This window comes from Heptranchias perlo, chromosome 15 (assembly GCF_035084215.1).
Source record: "Heptranchias perlo isolate sHepPer1 chromosome 15, sHepPer1.hap1, whole genome shotgun sequence".
In the NCBI taxonomy this organism is placed as follows: domain Eukaryota; kingdom Metazoa; phylum Chordata; class Chondrichthyes; order Hexanchiformes; family Hexanchidae; genus Heptranchias; species Heptranchias perlo.
In genome coordinates, this window is record NC_090339.1 from 38,230,794 (window position 1) to 38,253,661 (window position 22,868).

The 22,868-nt window shown below is 41.6% G+C and overlaps 1 protein-coding gene across 5 annotated transcripts in view; it reads left to right on the plus strand.

The window, feature by feature from the left end:
- The window catches only part of LOC137333010 (phosphatidylinositol-binding clathrin assembly protein-like), a 108,418-nt gene that overhangs the window by 11,067 nt on the left and 74,483 nt on the right, over positions 1-22,868 (plus strand). For all 5 annotated transcript variants that reach the window (XM_067997083.1, XM_067997078.1, XM_067997079.1 and 2 more), the window contains exon 2: positions 19,347-19,489. In XM_067997083.1, coding sequence (XP_067853184.1) covers positions 19,347-19,489 — 143 coding nt within the window. The remainder of the gene's footprint in view (positions 1-19,346; positions 19,490-22,868) is intronic.

The window sequence follows — 22,868 nt, forward strand, 5'->3', positions numbered from 1 at the left end:
TTGTGCATCTTGAAAGTTTATGTGGTGTCCCAAACCTATTGGAGGTGTCCCAGACTTTTTGGAGGAATATAAAATCTGAACAGTGGAAGCGGTTAATGGCCATGAACCAGTAATTTTTTCTATGGGTAAATGTCCTAGGAGGAGAATTTTTAAAATATAATCAAAATACAGTAGTGTAGATGGGAGTAAAAGCTCATGTATTGGTGTTTGTGATAGTGAAGGATGCCAGTACTGAAATTCTTTCTCTCCCACCTGCCCTCCATTATGAACACCTATTATTGGCGCTTGGAGGTTGTTGTAAAACTCCCTTAACTGTGCTGTAACTGCATGCCTTGTTCCCAATATCAGCACTGCATCAGTGTGAATCACTTTGTTTCCCATACTTCCCATCTTAATGACCACTCTTATTGTGAGGTTAACAGTTTGTACTGACCACACATGGATCCATGCCTCCTAGAAGCTATGATGAGGCTGTCTAAACTCCATTCACATTGGGCTTATATCTTGCAAAGAAAATACTTCCATCCTATTGATTTTGATTGAAACTAGGTGCTGGTATGCCAACCTACTGGGTCACCTCCCCCCTTAATTGAAATTTTAAAGTATTTTACTCTGCTAATTCTAAGGAAACTGAGCTTTGTTCAAGTAAATATTTCAGAGTACACTGACAAATCTCAGACACTTGATGTCAAACATGTAATGAAGTCAGAATCCTCCCCCCACCCCCCCACCCACTTGTGACATCATGTGTATTGCTATTCAGTAATGCTGCCTTTGACATAAAAATTAAAATGATTGCTGTAAAATTCCTTGACCAAGCGTATTTGGTTAGTGCCTATCAATCTTGGGTTATAAGGGTTAAGTTAGATTTTGGGTGATTGTTTAATTAAGTATTGCAGAATTCCCATGCATTTTTTGGGAGGGGGAGAATGAGAAGAAACATGGTGCTGCTTGCTTGTCATCCAGCTCACTTGGAATTATGAAACAGGGCAGACAGAGAACTGTTTCATGGTGATTGGGATTGACATGAGATGTCTTGGTTAGAAACGTTTTTTTTACCTTTAATGGAAAGCTTTGCTTGGGATTTCTGTATCCAGTGTCTGAGCTGGGAATTCCAGAAGTGAGCGAGTTGTTTAACATAGCATGAGGACTCCAATCCATGATAACTTAGCTGGGAGGCCAGGGCTTACCCTTTTGACTTTTCTGTTTGAATTTAAAAAATTGTTTATTGTTTATTATTCATAATTAAACTGGAGGGAAATTATATTTGGCTGCTTGTGATGTGAGAGTGAATGATTTACAGCTGTCGGGGAAAAAATATACTAGTAGATCTTCTGTGGTGGCCATGGGTAGTCTGGGACCTGAAGTGCAGTTTGACATTCGTTGTCAAATTTACTGAAGCAAATCACATGACAAAAATATTACACTAAACGATACAGGCTTTTTTGTATGTTTACTATTTATCTACCGCTTTACAAAGCTTGCTTGCGATGCAAGTAACTTTGTTCACTCCCCAAAACCTCATGCCCTCAGTTATTTACGTTATTTTTCTCTTCCACAGACAGGTTTGCAGTATTAAGATGCAAGTACGTTATTTGTTCTTTTCTACAAGACTTTCCTCCTTTTTCTCTATTATTTACAATTATGAAAGATTTTTTTTATCTCTTTACATCCAATGGTGACTCTGTGGTTCTTGCTGAAACTGTTTTTCCCATTGTAGCTAAACAGATGTTCATCTGTCATGGTGTGCACCTGGTTGGTTGGCTGACTCTGGGTTGCAATGTACAAATTAAGAATCAAAGTACCTTGGAACATCTCTTGGCCTTAGTGCAAACATCAATTCACCACGGCAACAAAAACAATCTTGTTCCAATTATGATTTGGTTACATTTAAATCAGTGCTGAAAGTGCACTTATGGAACTTTAGATATTCAGCAGTGTCTATTTTAAAAACTCTTTTCTCCCTACTGCTGCAGAATCATTTATCCCTTATAGCCTTCCTGAGAACCCATCCCTTCCCACTTCTTGCTGCCCATCCCTGAGAATGTTCCTGTCTATTGCTTTTGTCTGTGGCATCCCTTACTGTTTCCACACCAAATCCACCCTGCCATCAACACAACATCCAGCCACCCCTCTCTGTGTTCCTACACTCTGGGATCCCTCTCCTCCTCCCAACACCCTGACAGCACCAATCACTCCAGCCCAAATCCTGGTAATCGTTCCCAGTGCTCCCAAGCACTAGGACCATGCTTATCAGTGCTGCCACCACCCACATTTCTCCTCCAGGTACTCTCAGATTATTGTTTACTCCCCACCCCCACCCCGGCACCATGCTCTGATAGAAACATAGAAAATAGGAACAGGAGTAGGCCATTCGGCCCTTCGAGCCTGCTCCGCCATTCATTTTGATCATGGCTGATCCTCTATCTCAATACCATATTCCCACTCTCTCCCCATACCCCTTGATGCCTTTTGTGTCTAGAAATCTATCTAGCTCCTTCTTAAATATCTTCAGTGACTTGGCCTCCACAGCCTTCTGTGGTAGAGAATTCCACAGGTTCACCACCTTCCTGAGTGAAGAAATTTCTCCTCATCTCAGTCCTAAATGTCCTACCCTGTATCCTGAGACTGTGACCCCTCGTTCTGGACCCCCCAGCCAGGGGAAACATCCTCCCTGCATCCAGTCTGTCTAGCCCTGTCAGAATTTTATATGTTTCAATGAGATCCCCTCTCATTCTTCTAAACTCTACTGAATACAGGCCGAGTCGACCCAATCTCTCCTCATACGACAGTCCTGCCATCCCAGGAATCGGTCTGGTGAACCTTCGCTGCACTCCCTCTATGGCAAGAATATCCTTTCTTGGGTAAGGAGACCTAAACTGCACACAATACTCCAGGTGTGGTCTCACCAAGGTCCTGTATTACCCTCGCAATTCTACTTTCCCACATGGCCCCTATTCCCAAACTACAGACAGTTTCTACAACCTACCTCTTACCTATCTGCAACATTGCCCCAACCATATCCCACTCTATGCTGGTCTCAAAACAAAAGGTAAAAGATAAAATTAACTGCATAGTTAAACAAACATATAATAGTAATCAAGGCCACCATTTTGCAGATTTCTTGAACATATGCACAAGTGTGGAATTTGAGCCCAAAAATACCGCTAACAATCAGACAATTCATTAATAAAAATGCAAAATATCATGGTAATTCATATGACCCGATAATATATTCCATGCATGAGACAAGGTATAGCATATCTCACTGTCAGCAATGGCACAGGAAATTTGCTACTTTGTAACTAATTATATTGCACCAGGATCTAATGTTTTCCATTTAATGGATTTTGAAGTTTCATTTTAATGAATTTGTACAATGTTGCATTAGTGTCTGTCTTGATGTGAGGTATTTTTTGATTAATGTATAAGTAGGACATCAGATTTGAAAGCAAACTCATTCAAAAGGGATGAACTCACAAATTTAGATTTAATCTTGGTGAGACCCATGCCAATTTGTGAGTAAACAAGAAGTTCAGACCATGCTGACTTTGATTTCCACGTCTGCGAATGTTGTATTATGTTTGTTTCTTATAACTTTATTTGCCTCTACTTTGTAGAAGGTGCTAAATTGGCTCCCCTTCCATACCTTCAAGTGGCCATTTTTTTATGTTTGATCCTAGATCAGCAAGTATCAGCAAACTATTCAACCTTTGGCTATCACAGCCAAGACTGCTCTCACCTGCTGTTGTCCCGTATTCATTTTCCAGCTGGAGCTTCTCAATATTAGTTGGGAGCAGAAAGCCAGATGTTTGTTTTTGCATTCCCCCTCTCTTAGGACACAAACCACTTGTGTCCCAATTTTACCTCTGCCAGTAGAAAAGCAGGTAATTAATGTAACAAAAAGTTAGCTATGTGTGGTTTAAAAATTGCTTTACATTACAAACCTGGTTTCGTATACCAGTAGGAATAGTGCTGCTTGCACCCACATTTTGCATATATGAATTACCTTTTTCTTGTATTTTTTTGCCCCTTTCCTGAAAGTGCTAATTTTTGCTGGGTATTTTAGTGCCCATAGCTTTGTTAACCTGTCAAGTGGCTATCTATACTTTGTGAGGTTACAGCGAGTGTTGGCAAGCTATTTGACCGCAGAGGGCATCCCAGTCGAGGATAATCCTGTCTAACTTGATGACCAGGCAATTGTGTTTTCCAACAAAGAAATCAGATAGTGATCCCAACAGGAATACCCTGGCTGATTTCTCCTCTCTCCCCTCCTACCCGCCCCAGCCTGAGCACTAAGGCCAGTTGTAGTAGCCCTAGTGCAAACCTGGTATCTCCTGGTTCGCTTGAATGTAAAACTAGATATTGAGTATACTTGAGGATTTTAAGTTAGGAAGAGGGCAAAGGACTGTGGGAGAATATATGTGGACAGTTGAAATTTAAAAAGAATAGGTGTGGAGGGGGAGGAATGTATGTTGCTAAAAAAAAAACTGATCTGGAATTGAGCTGAGCAGTCACTTGGCTCTGGGGAGAGTATTGGTTTCTTCAGGTCTGCCATTTGAAATGACTTGTGATTTTTTTTCCCCCCACTACAACAGTTATCTGGACCTGTTTAGACAGAGACTATGTTGTGTAGATTGCAGGATTTTAGCAAGAGGCTTTAGAACTTTCAGCCAGACATTTTTCTTAAAATAACAATGAAACTTCAGTTATTAAACTTGCTCTGTTAGGCTGCTGAGGATTTAAAATAAAAATTCTTATTGGTTGGGTGCAGGAAATGTTTGAATATGGGATACAATGGCTTCACTTCAGAAAGGTTTGGTTTAAGTTCAATTAACATTTTAAATTGTTTTGTAAACATGGATCATTTTTTAAAAACTATTCTGGAGTAGACCTAATATATACACTTAGTTTAAAGGTTATTCTTTACGTCCCAGTGTCTGTGGAGCACTTTTCATTTTAAATCTATGTGTGCAAGATTGTGACAGGACGTAAGTTATAAATTGTCCTTTAGAATCCAGAGTGCTTCCTATTTCCTGGAGATAGTTTAATGTATTTTGACTTTTATTGTCAGAACAGCCTCCAAGCAGTCCTATAACATCATCAGCTTTTATTTATATAATGCCTTTAACTTTGAAGCGCCTTGTGACGTTTTTCTAAGTCACAAGGAAAACCGATACTGAGCCAAAGGAGGAGAGATTAGGAAAGGTAACTAAAAGCTTGGTCAGAGACATGGGTTTTAAAGAGGAGAGGGGTTTAGGGAAGGCATTCCAGAGAATAGGACCTAGGTAATTGAAGGCAATTGCGGGGCAAATTATGAGGCGAGATTACATAAACTAGACTTGTATTCCCTGGAATATAGAAGGTTATAGGTTAATTTGATTGAGGTTTTTAGAATTTTGAAAGAAATTGATAGGGTAGATAGAGAGAAACTTTTTCTGCTGGTGGGTGAGTCTAGGACAAGGGGACATAAGCTTAAAATCAGAGCCTGGCCGTTCAGGAGAGAAGTTAGGAAACAGTTCTCCATGCAAAAGGTGGTAGAAGTGTGGAACACTCTCCCACAAAAATCTGTGATCGATAGATTTTTTTTTTTCTGGCCAAGCTTGTAAAGGATATGGAGCCAAGGCAGGTAAATGGAGTTAGGATACAGATCAGCCATGATCTCATTGAATGGTGGTACAGGCTCGAGGGGCTGAATGGCCTACTCCTGTTTCTATATTCCTATGATTAGGGCTGTTTCATGGCTGAGGCCGGGGGGTTGGGGGGGAAACTAGATTGGAGAGGTTCAGATATGGGGTTGCGGGAAAGATAGACGTGGACTTGGGAGAGGAAATGGAGGTTGGAGATGGGGCGTTACAAGAGGGGTCAAGGGTGGGTTTTTTGAGGAGGAGCAGACGATTTACAGTACCAGCTGTCATGGGGATCAGAAAGGGAAGTTGGGTGGTTAGCAGTTTAGTGGGAATAGGATCGAGAGAGCAGAAGGTGTCTCTCATAGCAAGGATGAGCTCGGAGAGGGCATGATGCGAAATAATGGAGAAACTGGAGAAAGATGTGGGTTTAGAGCAAGAGTGAACTGTGGGAAGTTTGGCTTTGTCAGCAAGGGGAAGTTGGGGGGGGGGTTGCGGCAGAGGCAGTTGAGTGGATGGTCTCAATCTTAGTGACAAGGTTATAATGCTGTGCTAGGCTCCTCCTGAGTGGGATTATTATGATTCAGTTATGCTATACATTTTCTTTCTGGCACAGTGCAAAAGTTCCTTTCCACAGGCCAACCCATGTTCCCTATGATCCAGAATGTGGCACTATACATAAAGAAATCTGGGGTAGCAGGCTACAGGGTGTCTCGAAGGCCGCCTTGGAGAACGCTTACCCGAAGATCGGAGGCTGAATGTCCTTGACTGCTGAAGTGTTCCCCGACTGGGAGGGAACCCTCCTGTCTGGCGATTGTTGTGCGGTGTCCGTTCATCCGTTGTCGCAGTGTCTGCATGGTCTTGCCGATGTACCATGCTCCGGGGCATCCTTTCCTGCAACGTATGAGGTAGACAACGTTGGCAACGAGACACAACGCAAAATCGTCGAGCAGAAATTGATAGCCAAGTTCCCCACCCATGAGGACGGCCTCAACCGAGACCTTGGGTTCATGTCATCCTATATGTAACCCCACCAGCGAAAAAAAAAGTTATCTGTTTTTAATACAACTGGACATATTCTGTCTGTCTGTTCGTTCTTTGTTCTTTCATTGTGACCTGACCCATTGTGTATTTAGTATACTGGGATGTAATGTTTTCTGTGGCTAACCTGTCTGAACACCAACGACACCTTTGATTGCTGTGATCGTCTCCCAGCTGAGGTGTTATAGGGGGCAGTTGGAAAGATTATCTGTAATCACCAGGCATTGTTCTCTGACTATAAATGCTATGCATTATTAGAATCCCTTCACTCACCTGACGAAGGAGGTAAGCTCCGAAAGCTTGTGATTTGAAATAAAACTGTTGGACTATAACCTGGTGTTGTGCAAGTCCTTACATTTGTCCACCCCAGTCCATCACCGGCATCTCCACATCATGCATAATGGTACAATGTGAACTAGCAAAGGCATGCCATACTTGTTTGCAGTTCTTCAGTACAGAATTGTCGGTCAAAATACACTTCAGGGCACCTCGGAGAGCACCGCAAAGGTTTCAAGCCCTTCATTCATTTCCAGCACAAAGCAGAGCTGAGAGTCTGATAACCAAAACCTACTGTTGAGGCTGGTGGCCTTACGAAGGCCTGGTACCTTCCTCTCCTCATCTAACACCATCCTTAAAAACCACCTCTTCGACCAAGCTAATATATTCTCCTTTGGCTCGGTGTCCATTTTTTTTCTAATTACTCCTCTTTGGAGCCCCTTGGGGCATTTTCTATGTTAAAGGTGCTTTACAAATGAGTTGTTTTGGTTGTAGTCCTGTGCTTTCCAACACACCTGTGAGGACATTTTCAGTGTCTGGAGAGAACACTGGACTGAGTATATCTGACACATGGCTGCATGAAAATAGGAAAAGCCCCCTTGAGTGTGCTGTACATAAAGAAGGTCTTTATGAACCAGTTTGATGGGAGGCATTGGGCGCTGCGCTGCACTGCATCATCTAATTAATGGTAGGATAGTAATTGTGGATAGTAGTCATGCTAAATTCCTAAAAGCTGCTCTAGGTGGGGGATGAGGACAGGAGAAGTTGCAATGGGCTTGGAAAACAGTATCCGGAACCACTAGCTAGCCTGGGATCTGACCACTTTGAGGCTGACCAATGTGTGTTTCAGGATGCAGTCTTGGTTTCTGTCTACAAACAGGAGGATTCTAATGAGCCCAAAAACTACTGAAGAATCTCATTGATTTTAGACGGTTCTTCGGGTTGTTTGTGGTATGAGCATTGGATGCTTTAGAGTCCTGCAGAATAATTGGTGTTTTCTTCTAGTGGTTGTGTTTATTGAAGTTCTTTGGCTGCTCAACATTCCTTAAATCAAACCTCAGAGTTGGTCAGGAGCTCACCAGAAATACTTTGGTTTTATGACCCATACCTACAAGGTGCAGAAGTTTTGATTTAAGAATGAAGGAAGGGTCTATCCGTTTCCTTTTTTTTCTAGTTCCCCACCGAAATGTATTTGTGTATTCTCACACTACAAAGTCTTCATGTTCATTAACAGAGGTATGCTGTCCATATAGTATTTACATTCACCTAAAAATATGATTTGGCATCAAAATTTTGGTCATGGCGCCAAGCACTTGATCTGCTAACTCAAAATGTTTCAGTGAACCCTCGGATGTTGAGACTTGGGTAATCCTTGCTCCTTTTAACTGCTTAACCTGTTGCTTTTCACAGACTGACTACCTGACCTGATTTGATTATGCTTAAAGTAATCAATGTGTCAGAACTAAAATTTCAATTGACAAACAATGTTGCAGTAGTTACAATGTTGTAAAATGTATTTGTGCTTTCTGGTCTGCCAATCTTGAGTGCAAGCATTGCATATGTGTTGACCTAGTTTCTCGTCCTTGTACATATTAAGGGAGATAACTAGTCTGGTAACATTTATGCCAAGTACAGAATCCAGAATTAATAATCTTTCCACAGTTCATTTCACACAACAACTTACATTTATATAGAGAACAGTAGTGTAGTGGTTATTTTACTGGACTAGTAATCCAGACAACGTGAGTTCAAACCCCATCACGGCAGTTTGAGAATTTGAATTCAGTTTAAAAAATCTGGAAATAAAAAACTGGTATCAGTAAAAGTGGCCATGAAGCTGTCGGATTGTTGTAAAAACCCAACCGGTTCACTAATGGCCTTTAGGGAAGGAAACCTGCCATTGTTACCTGGTCTAGCCTATGTGATTCCAGTCCCATACCAATGTGGTTGACTCTTAAACTGTCCTCTGAAGTGGCCTAGCAAGCAGGCCCACCACCTCTTAGGGCAATTAAGGATGGGCAATAAATGCCAGCCTTGCCAGTGAAGCCATATGAAAAATATTTTTAAAAAGCACACGTAACATAGGAAAATGTACTAAAGCACTTCACAGGAGCATAAGTAGTCAAAAATTGACACGTAGCCAAAAAAGGAAATATTAGGACAGGTGATTAAAAGCTTGGTGAAAGAGGTAAATTTTAAGGAGGCTCTTAAGTGAGGAGAGAGAAGTGGAATGGTGGAGAGGTTTCGAGAGGGGATTCCAGAGCTTGGGACCAAGACAACTGAAGACATGAGGTGCGGCGATGCCCAGGGTTGGAGGATCACAGGGTTCTTGGAGGGTTGTAGGGCTGGAGGGAATTGAATAGTGGTGTCTGGAGGTAACAAAAGCACAGATGAAGGTTTCAGCAGCAGATAAGCTGAGGCAGGGACGGAGACTTGCGATGTTACAAAGGTGAAAATAGGTGGTCTTTGTGGTGGAGAGGATGTGGGGTCGGAAGCACAGCTCAGGGTCAAATAGGACGCCAAGCTTGCGAACAGTCTGGTTCAGCCTGAGATGGTAGTCTGGGAGGGGGATGGCATCAATGGCCAGGGAATGGAGTTTTTGACGGGGGTTGGGGGAGGGCGAAGACAATGGCTTCGGTCTTCCCGATGTTTAATTGGAGGAAATTGCAGCTCATCCAGGCCAGAAAGCAGTCTGACAGCACAGAGGCAGTAGAGCAGACAAGAGAGGTGTGAGGTAGAGCTGGGTATCGTCAGCATGCCTATGGAACCTGATGTCATGTCTAAGGATGTTGTTGCCGAGGGGCAACACGTAGATGAGAAAGAGGAAGGGGGGGTGATCAAGGATAGATCCTTGAGGGACTTCAGAGGTAACGGTGCGGGGGTGAGAAGAAAAGCCATTGCAGGAAATTCTCTGGCTACAACTGGATAGGTAAGAGTCGAAACCAGGTGAGGGCAGTCCCATGCAGCTGGACAACAGAGGAATGGAGTTAGAGAAGGATGGTGTGGTGAACATACTATCCTAAAAACAGTTCCAAGCATTTAGAGCCCAAACTGTGCCAGTGGTGTCTCTTTTCTCTTCATCCAGTTTTCATAACTATAACTTCCAAGAATACAACTCTAATCCCATGTGGTGACTTTTTTGGGAGGGGGAAGAAAGAACGAACCCCTAGAAAAAGGCTGATATTGAAATGGTGGTGTTTTGATAAAATGCTTGGTGCAATGCTTTGCTATGTTTTTGTATACGGAGATGAATTCAGCAATGTCACTTATAGCATGAATAGTTACAATTCTTGCAATACTTCAAATATAACATAGAAAACAAAACATCTTGAAAGTATGTTGAAAAGTTATATTGTTTCTTTTTATTTGTTCTCAATACGTGGATGACACTGGCAAGGCTGCACTTATTGCCCATCCCTAATTGCCTTGAGAAGGTGGTGGGCCTCCTTGAACCACGGCAATCCTTATAGGAACAGGAGTAGTTCATTCAGTCCCTCAAATTTGTTCCGCCATTCAGTTATATCATGGCTGATCTGCACTTCAACTCCATTTACCCACCTTTTCTCCATATCTCTTGATACCCTTTTATGAAAGGGAAATCGTGTTTAACAAATTTGTTAGAGTTCTTTGAGGATGTAACTACCAGAATTGATAAAGGGGAACCAGTGGATATAGTATATTTGGATTTCCAAAAGGCATTCGATAAGCTGCTGCATAAAAGGTTGCTGTGTGAGATGAGGGGTCGGGGGTAACATATTAGCATGGATAGAGGATTGGTTAATGGACAGAAAACAGAGTAGGAATAACGGGTCATTTTCAGCTTTGCAGGCTGTAACAAGTGGGGTTCCGCAAGGATTAGTGCTTGGGCCTCAGCTATTTACAATCTGTATTAATAACTTGGATGAAGGGACCAAGTGTAATGTATCCAAATTTGCTGACGATACAAAGGTAGGTGGGAAAGTAAGCTGTGAGGAGGACGCAAAGAGTCTGCAAAGGGATATTGACAGGTTAAGTGAGTGGGCAAGAAGGTGCCTGATAGAGTATAATGTGGGGAAATGTGAGATTATTCACTTTTTGGTAAGAAGAATAGAAAAGCAGAATATTTTTTAAATGGTGAAAAACTATTAAATGTTGGTGTTCAGAGAGATCTGGGTGTCCTTGTACAAGAAACACAAAGTTAGCATGTAGGTACTGCAAGCAATTAGGATGGCAAATGGCATGTTGGCCTTTATTGCAAAGGGATTGGAGTATAAGAATAAGGAAGTCTTGCTACAATTGTACAGGGCTTTGGTGAGACCACACCTGGAGTACTGCATACAGTTTTGGCCTCCTTATCTGAGGAAGGATATACTTGCCTTGGAGGCGGTGCAACGAAGGTTCACTAGATTGATACCTGGGATGAGAGGATTGTCCCATGAGGAGAGATTAAGTAGAATGGGCCTATACTCTCGAGTTTAGAAGAATGAGAGCTGATCTCATTGAAACATCTGGGGGAAATGGGACTAGTTGGATTGCTCTTGCATAGAGCCAGCGTGGACTCGGGCCGAATGGCCTCCTTCCTTGCTGTAACCTTTATGATTTCTGTATAAGATTCTGAGGGGGCTTGACAGGGTAGATACTGAGAGGTTGTTTCCCCTGGCTGGCGAGTCTAGAACTAGGGAGTATAGTTGCAGGATATGGGGTCGGCCATTTAAGACTGAGATGAGGAGGAATTTCTTCATTCAGATGGTTGTGAATCTTTGGAATTCTCTACCCCAGAGGACTGTGGATGCTGAGTCACTGAATATGTTCAAGACTGAGATAGATAGATTTTTGGACTCGAGGGGAGTAAAGGGATATGGGGATCGGGCGAGAAAGAGGAGTTGAGGCCGAAGATCAGCCATGATCTTATTAAATGGTGAAGTATGGCCTACTCCTGCTCCTATTTCTTATGTTCTTAACAATCAAAAGTCTAACTATCTCAGTCTTGAAAGCTTTAAGTGTCCTAGTATCCACAGGCTTTTAAGGGAGAGAGTTCCAGATTTCTACCACTTTGTGAAAAATTGCTTCCTGATTTTGCTCCTGAATGGCCTGAGTCTAATTTTAAGATTGTGTCCCCTTGTTCTTGATTCCCATACCAGAGGAAATAGTTTCTCCGTATCTATTCCTTTTTAACCACCTCGATCAGATCACCCCTCAATCTTCTGTACTCAGAGGAATACAACCAAGTTTATCCAGCCTGTTCTCATAATTTAACCCTCTAAGCTTTATGGTGGTGATGCTCCCCAATAGTATTAGGCAATTCCAAGGTGCAATAAGGAAGAAATGGTGATATGTCTCCAAGTCAGGATAGTGAGAGACTTGAATGGGGAACTTGGAGGCGATGGTGTTCCCACAACATTACTGCTCTAGTCTTTGGCGGTAAAGGTCACAGGGGAGGGAGGAGCTGTCGAAATAGCTTTGGTGAGGCTGCAGTGTATCCTGCAAATTGTAAATGCTGCAGCCATAGTGCATGGGTGACGTAGGGGCCAGATATTGAGTGTAGGGGCTGGATATTGAGTCTAGGGGCGTCGATCAAGCAGACTGCTCTGTCCTGGATAGTTTTGAGCTTAGTGTTGTTACAGATTGCACCCATCCAAGCAAGTGGTGAGTATTCCATCACAGTTTTCACTTGAGCCTTTGATGGAAAACTGTTTTGCGTAGTATAAGCTGTAAAAGGACCTTTTAAGTACTGGCACGTAAATTGCAATTACTCACGTTCTTGTGAATAGAATGGGATATCTACACCAGTGCAAGTAATGTTCTACTGCTGATAGCATGTGTCTTTTTTTGGTATATTGTCCCATCTAGGTTATTAAGGGGAAAAATATTAGTGATTTGCTGGATTCTAATTCAGATCTCAGGTGGAAGGCAGTGCACTACCCTGTTTTAAAGTAAGTCAATTCAGAAGCAATCTAATAACCAAGATTAAAGTTAAATATTCAAAACACTGGAAGGTCATGAAAGGAAAAAATGAAGTGGTTATCAACTGCATCTATGAGACAGATTTTGAAACACACAAAAGCACTCAATCAAGTATGGTACATTTTTACTTAACTCCCACTGTACTATGTAGAATCTGTGGACACTGAGAATCTGTCTCACTCATTTTATAATGTTCTGGATCTCCGCTTCAATCTAAACCCAGTCAAATAACTCCACCGTGGCAGTTTCTAGCTTTTATATTGCACTCTCACACTAGTGCCACACAAATTTCCATTGTGTAAGTACAAAAAATGCGGGTTTTACACCTTTGGCCTGCTGTCAATAGTAACGATTTGTAAACAAACTTATCTACAGGGAGGGGAGTAGGGGGTAGTCTTGCAACAATTTTGCTTTGCATAAGCCAGCACGAAGCTGCTTTCAACAAAACGTTAGGCAGCCGTTTATCTTGTCAGCTCTATTTAGATCAGTAGAAAGTTTGCTGGCACTGGAGTACACTGTAGTCGTACATGCTTATGCTCACACACAAAGCTGGTTACAGACACCTCTCCCCCCTGCACACAGCAGTGGAATATTTGCACCCTCCCTACACCACTATATGTGCAAATGCTGCATTTGTAAATGCAGCATAACTGATTTAGAAACAGGAAGTCAGTAGACAATCACAGCAGTCATCTTGTGCTGAATGAAATGAATGACCAGGTAATCTGTTTTTGGTGGCATTGATTGAAGGAAGAAAGTTGGGCAAGACACCAGGGAGAGAACTCCCTGCTCTTTGAATAGTATCATGAGATCATTAGCAACCACATTAATCAGTAGAACAGACAGACAGGTTCTTGGATAATACATTTTCAAACTGGGGTTCCTAGACCTGAGGGGGTCCACAAAAGGATCGATGAAGCAGATTTCAGTATTTTTTTGACTTCAGCATAAGGTTAACATTTGTAGGGGTTTCCCACACACAAGTTTGAAAACCACTGATTTTAATCTACTGAAAATCCGAGAATGATACAGCTCCACCTAAAATGCTGGAAGCATCAACCCTGGCTGACTGCATTTTTGTTAAATGCTAAAGATTCTATTGGTCCTGGTCTGAACTTTATAGTGCTCTGGTCAAACCACACTTTGAATACTGTGTCGAGTTCTGGCCACCCAGGAGCGAGGGAGATATTGAAGTGCTGGAGGCAGTACGGAGTAAAGCCAAGAGGCTTACATCAAAGGCTTAAGTTATAGGAAAGACTGGAGAAACTTGGGCTTTTCAGCCTAGGAAAGAGGTATCTGAGAGGTGGTGGTATAGAGGTACATAAGATTGTTAAGGGAATGCAAAAAGGGAACCTGGATTATTACTTTAAATTAAATTGCCAGAATAGAAAAAGGGGACAAAGGTTCAAAGTAGTGAAATGTAATTTAAGGACTGATGTCAGGAAATTTTTCATGCTCTTCAAAATGCATGAAGAATCGAGCAGCCTACAGAGCATGGTTTTGTTACAGTAAGCAGTTTTGTACAGTACAATGCTCTTTAAGTTCATAAGTTCACTGCAGAGACCTGGCTTGGGGTGGGGTGAAGGAAGTAACTGCACAATTGCTAAGCTTCCTGTTTTCGGAAGTGCAGGCAATATTGCTAACTCATTCTAGGGGAGGGAAAAACATTGTGATTCATGCAACACCAACAGGCATTTAATATGACTTCCGGGGTGAATTTTTTTGTCAAATAATCTAAATCTGTGAAAGTTGCAGAGATAGGGAGGGGCAAGGTCATGGAGGGATCTGTGAGCATATTTTCCATTTAGTCTTTTTGTGCTGAAGTTTACTCTTGCAGATTTTCCCCCCCCCCCCCTCCAATTCTGCTACTGCAGGACTTGGCGGGTCTGAAATTGCAGGGATCTTACACCACAATAATAACAACTTTCATTTATATAGTGCCTTTAATGTAGTAAAACATCCCAAGGGACTTCACAGGAGCGTTACCAAACAAAGTTTGACACCGAGCCAGATATATTAGAACAGGTAATGAGTCACAGAGGTAGGTTTTAAGGTTAGGTGTTTCGGGAGGGAATTCCAGAGCTTAGGGCCTAGACAGCTAAAGGCATGGCCGCCAATGGTGGAGCGAAGGAAGTCGAGATACACAATAGGCCAGAATTGGAGGAATGTAGAGATCTTGGAGGGTTGTAGGGTTGGAGAAGGTTACAGAGATAGGGAGGGGCAAGGTCATGGAGAGATTTGAAAACCAGGATGAGAATTTTAAAATCGTTGCTGGACCAGGAGCCAATGTAGGTCAGTGAGCACAAGAGTGATGGGTGAACGGGACTTGGTGTGAGTTAGGATACAGGCTGCAGAGTTTTGAATGAGCTGAAGTTTACGGAGGGTGCAAGATGGGAGGCCGGCCAAGAGGGCATTGGAATAGTCGAGTCTAGAGGTAACAAAGGCATGGATGAGGGTTTCAGCAGCAGCAGATGTGCTGAGGCAGGGGTGGAGACAGGTGATGTTACGGAGGTGCAAGTAGGCGATCTTGGTGATGGAGCAGATATGTGCATTAATGGCTGGACCATTTGTGCCACTGCGCGGACAGGCTCGCCTTAGCCATTAAAAGTTCGTTAAAGCCGTTCAGGCCACTGTGAAGTTAATGACAATCGTCAGTTTGCTGGATTTACTCCATTATTCTCACTGCATCCACTTAAGGCTGGAAAATAATGGCATGGGTGACCTAGTAATGGCATGATATATGGTCCTCACAGGACTCTCAACCTGGGAGGCCAACAAAGAGACCGTTGCAGCTGTGGAGTCTCACTCTAGCTGTCTGGAAATTGTTCTTCGAGGTTTTTATTTTTTTCTCTCTGTTTTGGCAGTTTTTTCTTGTCAGTCTTTCCATCCAGAGCCCTGTTATTGTTAGAAGGCAATAATTTTCAGTACCCAAATCACTACACTCATAAGAGGGTGAAAGCATTATGGTTGACTGGTTGACGCGGAGGAGGAGGAGCAGAGGGAGCAGACTCATTTTGTGAGGCACCGTGGCTGGAGACAGCTGATCTCACTACTAAACCCCCCCCCCCCCCCCCCAGCCCCCCCCAACTTCAAATCATGTGCAGGTAACAAATGTCTTTTGAAGCACTGTCTGAGAAGCTGTGCGTGCACAGACAGCGCTTCAGCAAGGAAGCAATTGGGCATCTGTGCTAGATACTCCATGAAGATTTGAATCCACAGTCTACCTCCTGCAGAGCCTTGTCCGTAGCTACGAAGGTGACGACAGCTCCTTAATTTCTACGGGTGCGGCTCCTTCCAGTCAGGCACTTGAGATCTCTAACATCAGCGAAGGAGCCATTGGTGAGGATTTGCTGCTGGCATTTTGTGTGGGTTTTTTGGATTTGTCTAGAGTGTTGAGATACAGCAATAGCAGCTGCCTTCCTATTATAATGGTCGTGCAGTGTTATAATGTCCATCACTGTGTGGATATAGGATTTATAGAACAGTTAAGTTGCTGGCAGTGTAAGTGGGGGTTAACTTTACAGGATTCCCACACTTTGCAACAATTTTTGCCCAAGTTTAAGTCAGATATGTCTATCAGGCTTCCATAACAGGAATGCGCTGCCATTTTTGAATGTACGGAGTCGTACAACACCAGGTTATAGTCCAACAGCTTTATTTGAAATCACAAGCTTTCGGAGCTTTGCTCCTTCGTCAGGTGAGTGAGTGGAGGGTTCCATAACTGACTATATATGTGGTGCCTTTATGGAACCCTTCACTCACCTGACGAAGGAGCAAAGCTCCGAAAGCTTGTGATTTCAGATAAAGCTGTTTGACTATAACCTGGTGTTGTACGACTCCGTACATTTGTCCACCCCAGTCCATCACCGGCATCTCCACATCATGGCCATTTTTGAAGAAATTGGTGGGCAGTTTTTGTTACTGATTTAAGTAATAATCAATGAAAAGACCACTGTTTGCTTTCTGTCCAATTATGTTCATGTTTGTCTCCCAGCAGTGATTTGGTCACCATATGTCTTTTCTGTAGAAGATTATATCATTACTAATTGCAAAAATGAACTTGCAAAATGGTAGAGTGCAAAGGGGCACATTTATTTATATATACATTATATCTGAGTCCCAGTTGAAAGTTGTACATGGTAATAATGATCAATTACACTTCCAGCTGCTAACTAGTGCATCTTGGGTGCAAGTTCCTGTAGAATTAAGAGGAAGAGAAGAAAAATGTGAGCCGGAAGCCACACAGATACAGATGGTGATAGCAATTGTATTAAAACAGAACTTAACTCTGAATAATGAAATCATTCCACTTCAATTGCGGATGTTTGCTTCTCAGCTGTTTCTTTTTCACGCGTTATGAGTGAATTATATAATCGATATTGCATAGTTCCTGTAAAGCTTGACCTTAAGTATTATGCTTTTGTACTGATGAGTTACTGTGTCCCCTGCTTGGACTTGAATTGCATATTATAATCTTAACTATTTATATCTTTTACATGCTAAGCAAATAGGGTGGTACAGGTAGAAAGTGGCATTTATACAATCCAATACTGAGCCTAATAATCTGGTTATATAATAGGGGACTAGCTGAATTAAAGGAAAAATTGAGCAACTCAGCTTAGTTCACTTCATTGTTTGTAGGTTTTATTTATATCAAGTCTTGTAAAGCGTCATTTCTGACGCTATAAGTGTTAACTCTAAATATGATTAATGTATCCTCTTCTATGACCCAGTTGCCCTTCAAGTGTTTTTTTGCAGGCCATGGCTCAAAGTGAACTGGGTTTTTTTTATTAAAACTGCAAATGGAATTTGCCTTGTGTAAAATTGCAAGCATGAGCCAACATCCTGCATCATTGGATAATTTGTGCAAAATTTATTTTTATTTTTCCTTTTCCCCCTCTTCCTCCTTTCTCCCCCACCCCCCATTAATCAAGTCACTACATTGTGCACAGAGATCTTTGTTTTGGTACAATTGCAATAATAGTGTATACGTCGTTTGCCTAGTTTAACCATTTGCAGAAAGGACTTATTCACAAATGTATATTTTTATTCAGGTGGTACTTGTATTAATTAAAATGAAGTGCAGGGAATTGGGTTGTGCAGTGAGTTAGGCACTAGCATTTCACCTCTGGGATCTGGGTTCAAACCAGCCATGCTGATGAGCTGAAAGTCTCCCCTATCTGCAAGGATCCTATATGCAATGAGTTTGGAAAGTCTCAATCAAGATTGAAGTGGGCTGGTTTACACAGCATAAAACTGTCCCTAATTCAACACTAATTGGGAATGTTTTTGGCAGTGTCACTCAGTCAGCTCTAAAGATGGTTGATGTGGGGAATGGGGGAAAATGCTATATTGGTAAAGTTGAGAATATTCTGCCGAGGCTGGGAATGACTCACGTTGGGGCAAAGTGCAGGAAGTTTTACTCTGCATCTAGCTGTGCTATATCTGACTATGATGCTTGATGGTGACATTGCATGCCTGAAATGGAAAGTGTATCATTTCCCAGCAATACAGTCTCACCTGAGTTCCTTTGGATATATTCATTGAAGCAGTATTTTGTGGATTACCTTGTTGAACTTTAGTTGAAATTAATCCTATTCCTAAAAAAAAAACTGCTACTTGCTGGGGAAAACCCATTTTTCTATTAACTGGATATAGTTGATGGGAAGTAATTGGGAAACAATTTAAATGGGTGATTGTGGAAGGGGACAATTTTTTGACAGAATTTGTATTGTTTTTGTTAATCAGGAGTGTGAAGAGGAAGAGAAGGAAACTGAATTTCAATTGTTCCATTTGCACTTAAACCTTACTTAAGCCCATAGGGAGCTTGAATCTAGAACGGAGCATTGGGGAAAACCAGGAATACCATTCCTTATTTGCAAAAGCTCCCTGTTAATATTATAGTTCAAATAAGAGAAAGGACTACAGCAAGTTTGATGATTTGCTCGTACGAGAGCTAAATCTCTTTTTTGAGAAAAGGGATGGGCTTTAATCATTATGTATGAATGAGATGTTGAAAAGATAGTTATCTTTCTGCTGTACATGCAGGCCTCTTATTAGGGACTGGTAAGAGGCCATTGTCTCTGGTCTTTGTTCCAAGTAGCTTCCACTCTGGTTCCAGTGGATAGTCCATAACGTACATCTATGCTCATGACGAGCAGTTCAAAATGTAATTCTGTGATGTTGGCCAACAAAAATTTAATTAATGTTCACTTTATCCGCTCTCTTGGCTGAAGCTTTAAAATGATAATGCCAGATTAAAGCCTTGGCTATGTTTAATAAGTAGGCAAAAGAAAATTTTGAATTTGCGTGTTTGCTTCAGTCAAATTGCCAAGTTGAGTGTGGATGCAATGGGCAATCTCAAATGAGTAGCCATAGTAGCAGCATAAAGCCCAATTGGAGAAGAGGCCAGGCACCAGAAATGTCAGTTCTAATTGTCTTTGTGTTGGTTTCTTCTAGATTTAATCCAATGTACCAATGAGATGAATGTGAACATACCACAAATGGCAGATACTCTGTTCGAGAGGGCAACAAACAGCAGCTGGGTTGTGGTGTTTAAGGCTTTAATCGCAACACATCATTTAATGATGTACGGGAATGAGGTAAGCGTGTTATCAATCGAATTACACCTCACCCAGAGACGGTTGGATACTATTTTGGAAGTATGTTGCCTAAGCTTGGAACCAGCTTTAGAGTTAATTTTTTTAATAAACAAAAATTGTGCAGAAATGCCATGGTCAGGAAAATGTTCTGCTTCCATTCTGTGTTTGAAGCTTTGTCTTAAAGAAAATGTATAGGTAGGTAGGTGGGCGGCACCATTCCAAAGGTCTTAACCTAGCTGCATGGTAGTTTCGTTTGCTGAAGCTATTTCTTTTGCCAACTCCCCTCTTCCCCCAAAGTGGCCATTGTTCACATGAATCTTGACAGTGACTGTCAACAGACTAGTCATCCAATCATGGAGGACTGACCTGGGCTGTTGAGGCCAATTGTCATGCTGCTCCAGTTATGATTAGCTAATTCAGCAGAAGCTGGTGATCAGATCTGCTATCTTCCTGGTCTGCATTATTTATTTTTTTTACTTACTGCCGTAGCCATTTGAACCACCAGGAGAGTCCCTATAACAGCTTTTATCTACTATAAAATTCTTCTGCCTCTGTTTTCTTATTTTCCATCAAACCTTTTTGGCTTTAGCTTAGTACACACAAGCCTGCAAATGTGAGAAAATGACACATTTTTATGCAAAGTTTACAAATTTTGTTCTGTGCTCTGAAGTGGAGATACAAAGTAAGGATAGTAGTTCCTGTTTTTTTTAAACTGAGCCTATGGAAGTATTCCATATATCAGACTAATTGAATATAAAAACATCTCTACTAAAGGATCGACATTTACTGACCGTATCTAGTGATTTTTTTTAACTGAAGTACAATTCTGGTGTCTGAAGTGTGTAAATCTGGTAGTCTTCCTTTGTCAGAGTGGCCTTTGCCACAGACTCTGGCCAGTTTCACCATTGCTTCATAATCTGCTGAGCAGCATACCTTTTCAGCCAGAACATCAGTCGTTCTATTTTTTTTCTCCTATTTATTTTCTTCCCGTAAAATAGGATGTTGTGAAGTATTCCATCTACCAAACCAGAAGAGTGCCTGTATGCACAACACTTTGTGCTTCAAATGTGTATCAAATAACGAAGTTTTGGTGTCGGTCTTAAGGGGGATTCCAGCATTCTACCACTGACCTCTGCATACAGAATGTAACTTCAAAGCGTTACTGATAATGAAAGCTTGTGTACCTTTGTGAAAAGTACAAGGCTAATCAAAGGAACTGAATCTGCCAGTCTGCAAGAATAAGTGCTGTAACGTATTGCCTACAAGAAATTTAATTGATTTTCTGCCAACAGTTTTGCTAGAGGCCAGAGGCTGCATTGGCCCAAAAATGTTTTGTGTGCCTCATCTGATTTGGCTGAGGTAACAGTAGGATACCTTGGCTGTGCTAAGATAAACTTTGGGTGGTACCACTGGTATGGGCTGTAGTGTTGATGACAAATACTTTATCACTACAAACCATGCAGTAGAAATTAACTATCCAGTCACCAGTTTGATATTTGAAATGGCTCAGCATAAATGTGGTTTCCCTCCCTTATTCTCACTTTCCCCCTCCCCTCCCCCCGAAAGAAGTTACGTTTGAGATATAGTTCAGTACTAAAGGAGTCACTTTAGGTTAGAATGTTTTGATTTTGTTAAACTGATCATTCCCATAACTGGAACAATCCCTGATTCTCTGTATTGGTCCCCCTGAACTCTGCCGTTAACTATACTTGAAGGATTGGTCTTTTGCCTTTTCTCAGATGAGTTTTTGAAAAGAAGATTATTATACCTATAGTTCAGTCCTTGGTTTGGTCCTACATAACTTCAATCACAACAAATGTAGGTAATTTGTTAAAATAAATTCAGCTTAATTTCAGAAATGCATGTTATTTTGGAGAGGCAAGATAAAACAAACTGAAGCCCATCCGGAACATGTTGCAAACAGTATTTGCAGTTTAAAACCTAGATCACGGCAAGCTGTTTTCTTATCTATGTGAAAGTAAAGTTAATGAGAATACAGTGAAGCATGTTGAGTCCTAGTTACTGCTCTAAGAAACTGGCTGGTGTGGTGGTGGTATCCCTGAACCAGCCCATGGTGCAAGGTTACCCAATTTACAAAACACAAAGTAGTTGTACATTTGAAATGCACTTTGACATGAAGGTGAACCGCACGAGGGCTTCCATAACCGTTCCTCTCGTTTTTCTTTATGATGCTCACTGGATTGTATTTGGAGTTCCTTGTCTGATCACTGACCTGGGAATAGAGCCATCCTTGCTATATCCTGAGAACAGTGACAGAATCTTTTGCATAGATGGTAGATCGTTCGAGGTAATGGCCACCATCTCAGACACTGAAGTCCGACAAGGTTGTTCGTGTTCTGGGATGGTTCCCAGAATTTTCTACTTGTATCTCACTCTAGATCTGCGTTTTTATTGGTCTCAGTGGGATGTTTGCTGTGGGAGTTCCGTAAATGTGGTGTTGTGCTGCCAGTGGCAACTACAGTGTAAACTAAGGTATACTGGGTCCAACTACTAGGAAGACCTGGTTTTTAAAAAAAAGTTCTCAGCAGTTGCATTTAGTGATTCCCTCAGGTTTATTTGGGGTTGCCACAACTACTCAATGACAATAAAAGAGAGCCTTTTACAATCACCATCTTGCTTCAGATTTTTAAAAGCCCAAGCTTGGGATCTCCCAACCACTATATTCTAATTTACCATCTTTTTATTCTTCACCTTGGAGTCCTGTACAAGTGCTCTTCACATTGGATTCTGAACTCTTGACAATGACCTGGCAGATGAGTTTTTATTTTAATTCTCTTTTTAAAAGAAAAAGATCCATTCTTTACTGTTGAGCTGAGAGTTCCCTAACTTGTTTAAAGAACAGTCTCTTGATGGTCATTTTGAACTGCTTGGCTGTTAGCCTGGTGCACTTTTTAGTTTGACAGCTGTTTATATAGCTTTGGGAATGCCTTAGAAACTCTGACAGATGTACATGTGTTTACATCATAGTGAATGAATGCATCCGGTGTCCTGCCCTTTTGGAATCCAAATCTAATTTTAATGGCTATAGGGATTAATGCAAATTTGCTATATGGTATGTCTCCAAGCTTTTATTTCACTCTTACACACCCTGCATCAAAACTTATTATTTCAAGTCAAAACTTTAATGGTAAAATGAAGACCGTTTTGTACAAAGGATTTGCAACGTACTTCCCTGATGGCTCAGTGAGTAGACTTGTGTAGTATTGTATTGTAGGCAATGGCTAGCACTTAAAGAATTAATACATAATTTGCAACAAATATATGCTCCTTTTAAGGCACAAAAACCCAACAGGAAAAGTGGTCCAATCGTGGCTAACGAGAAATTAAAGATAATATTAAATCAAAGGAAGAGGCATGT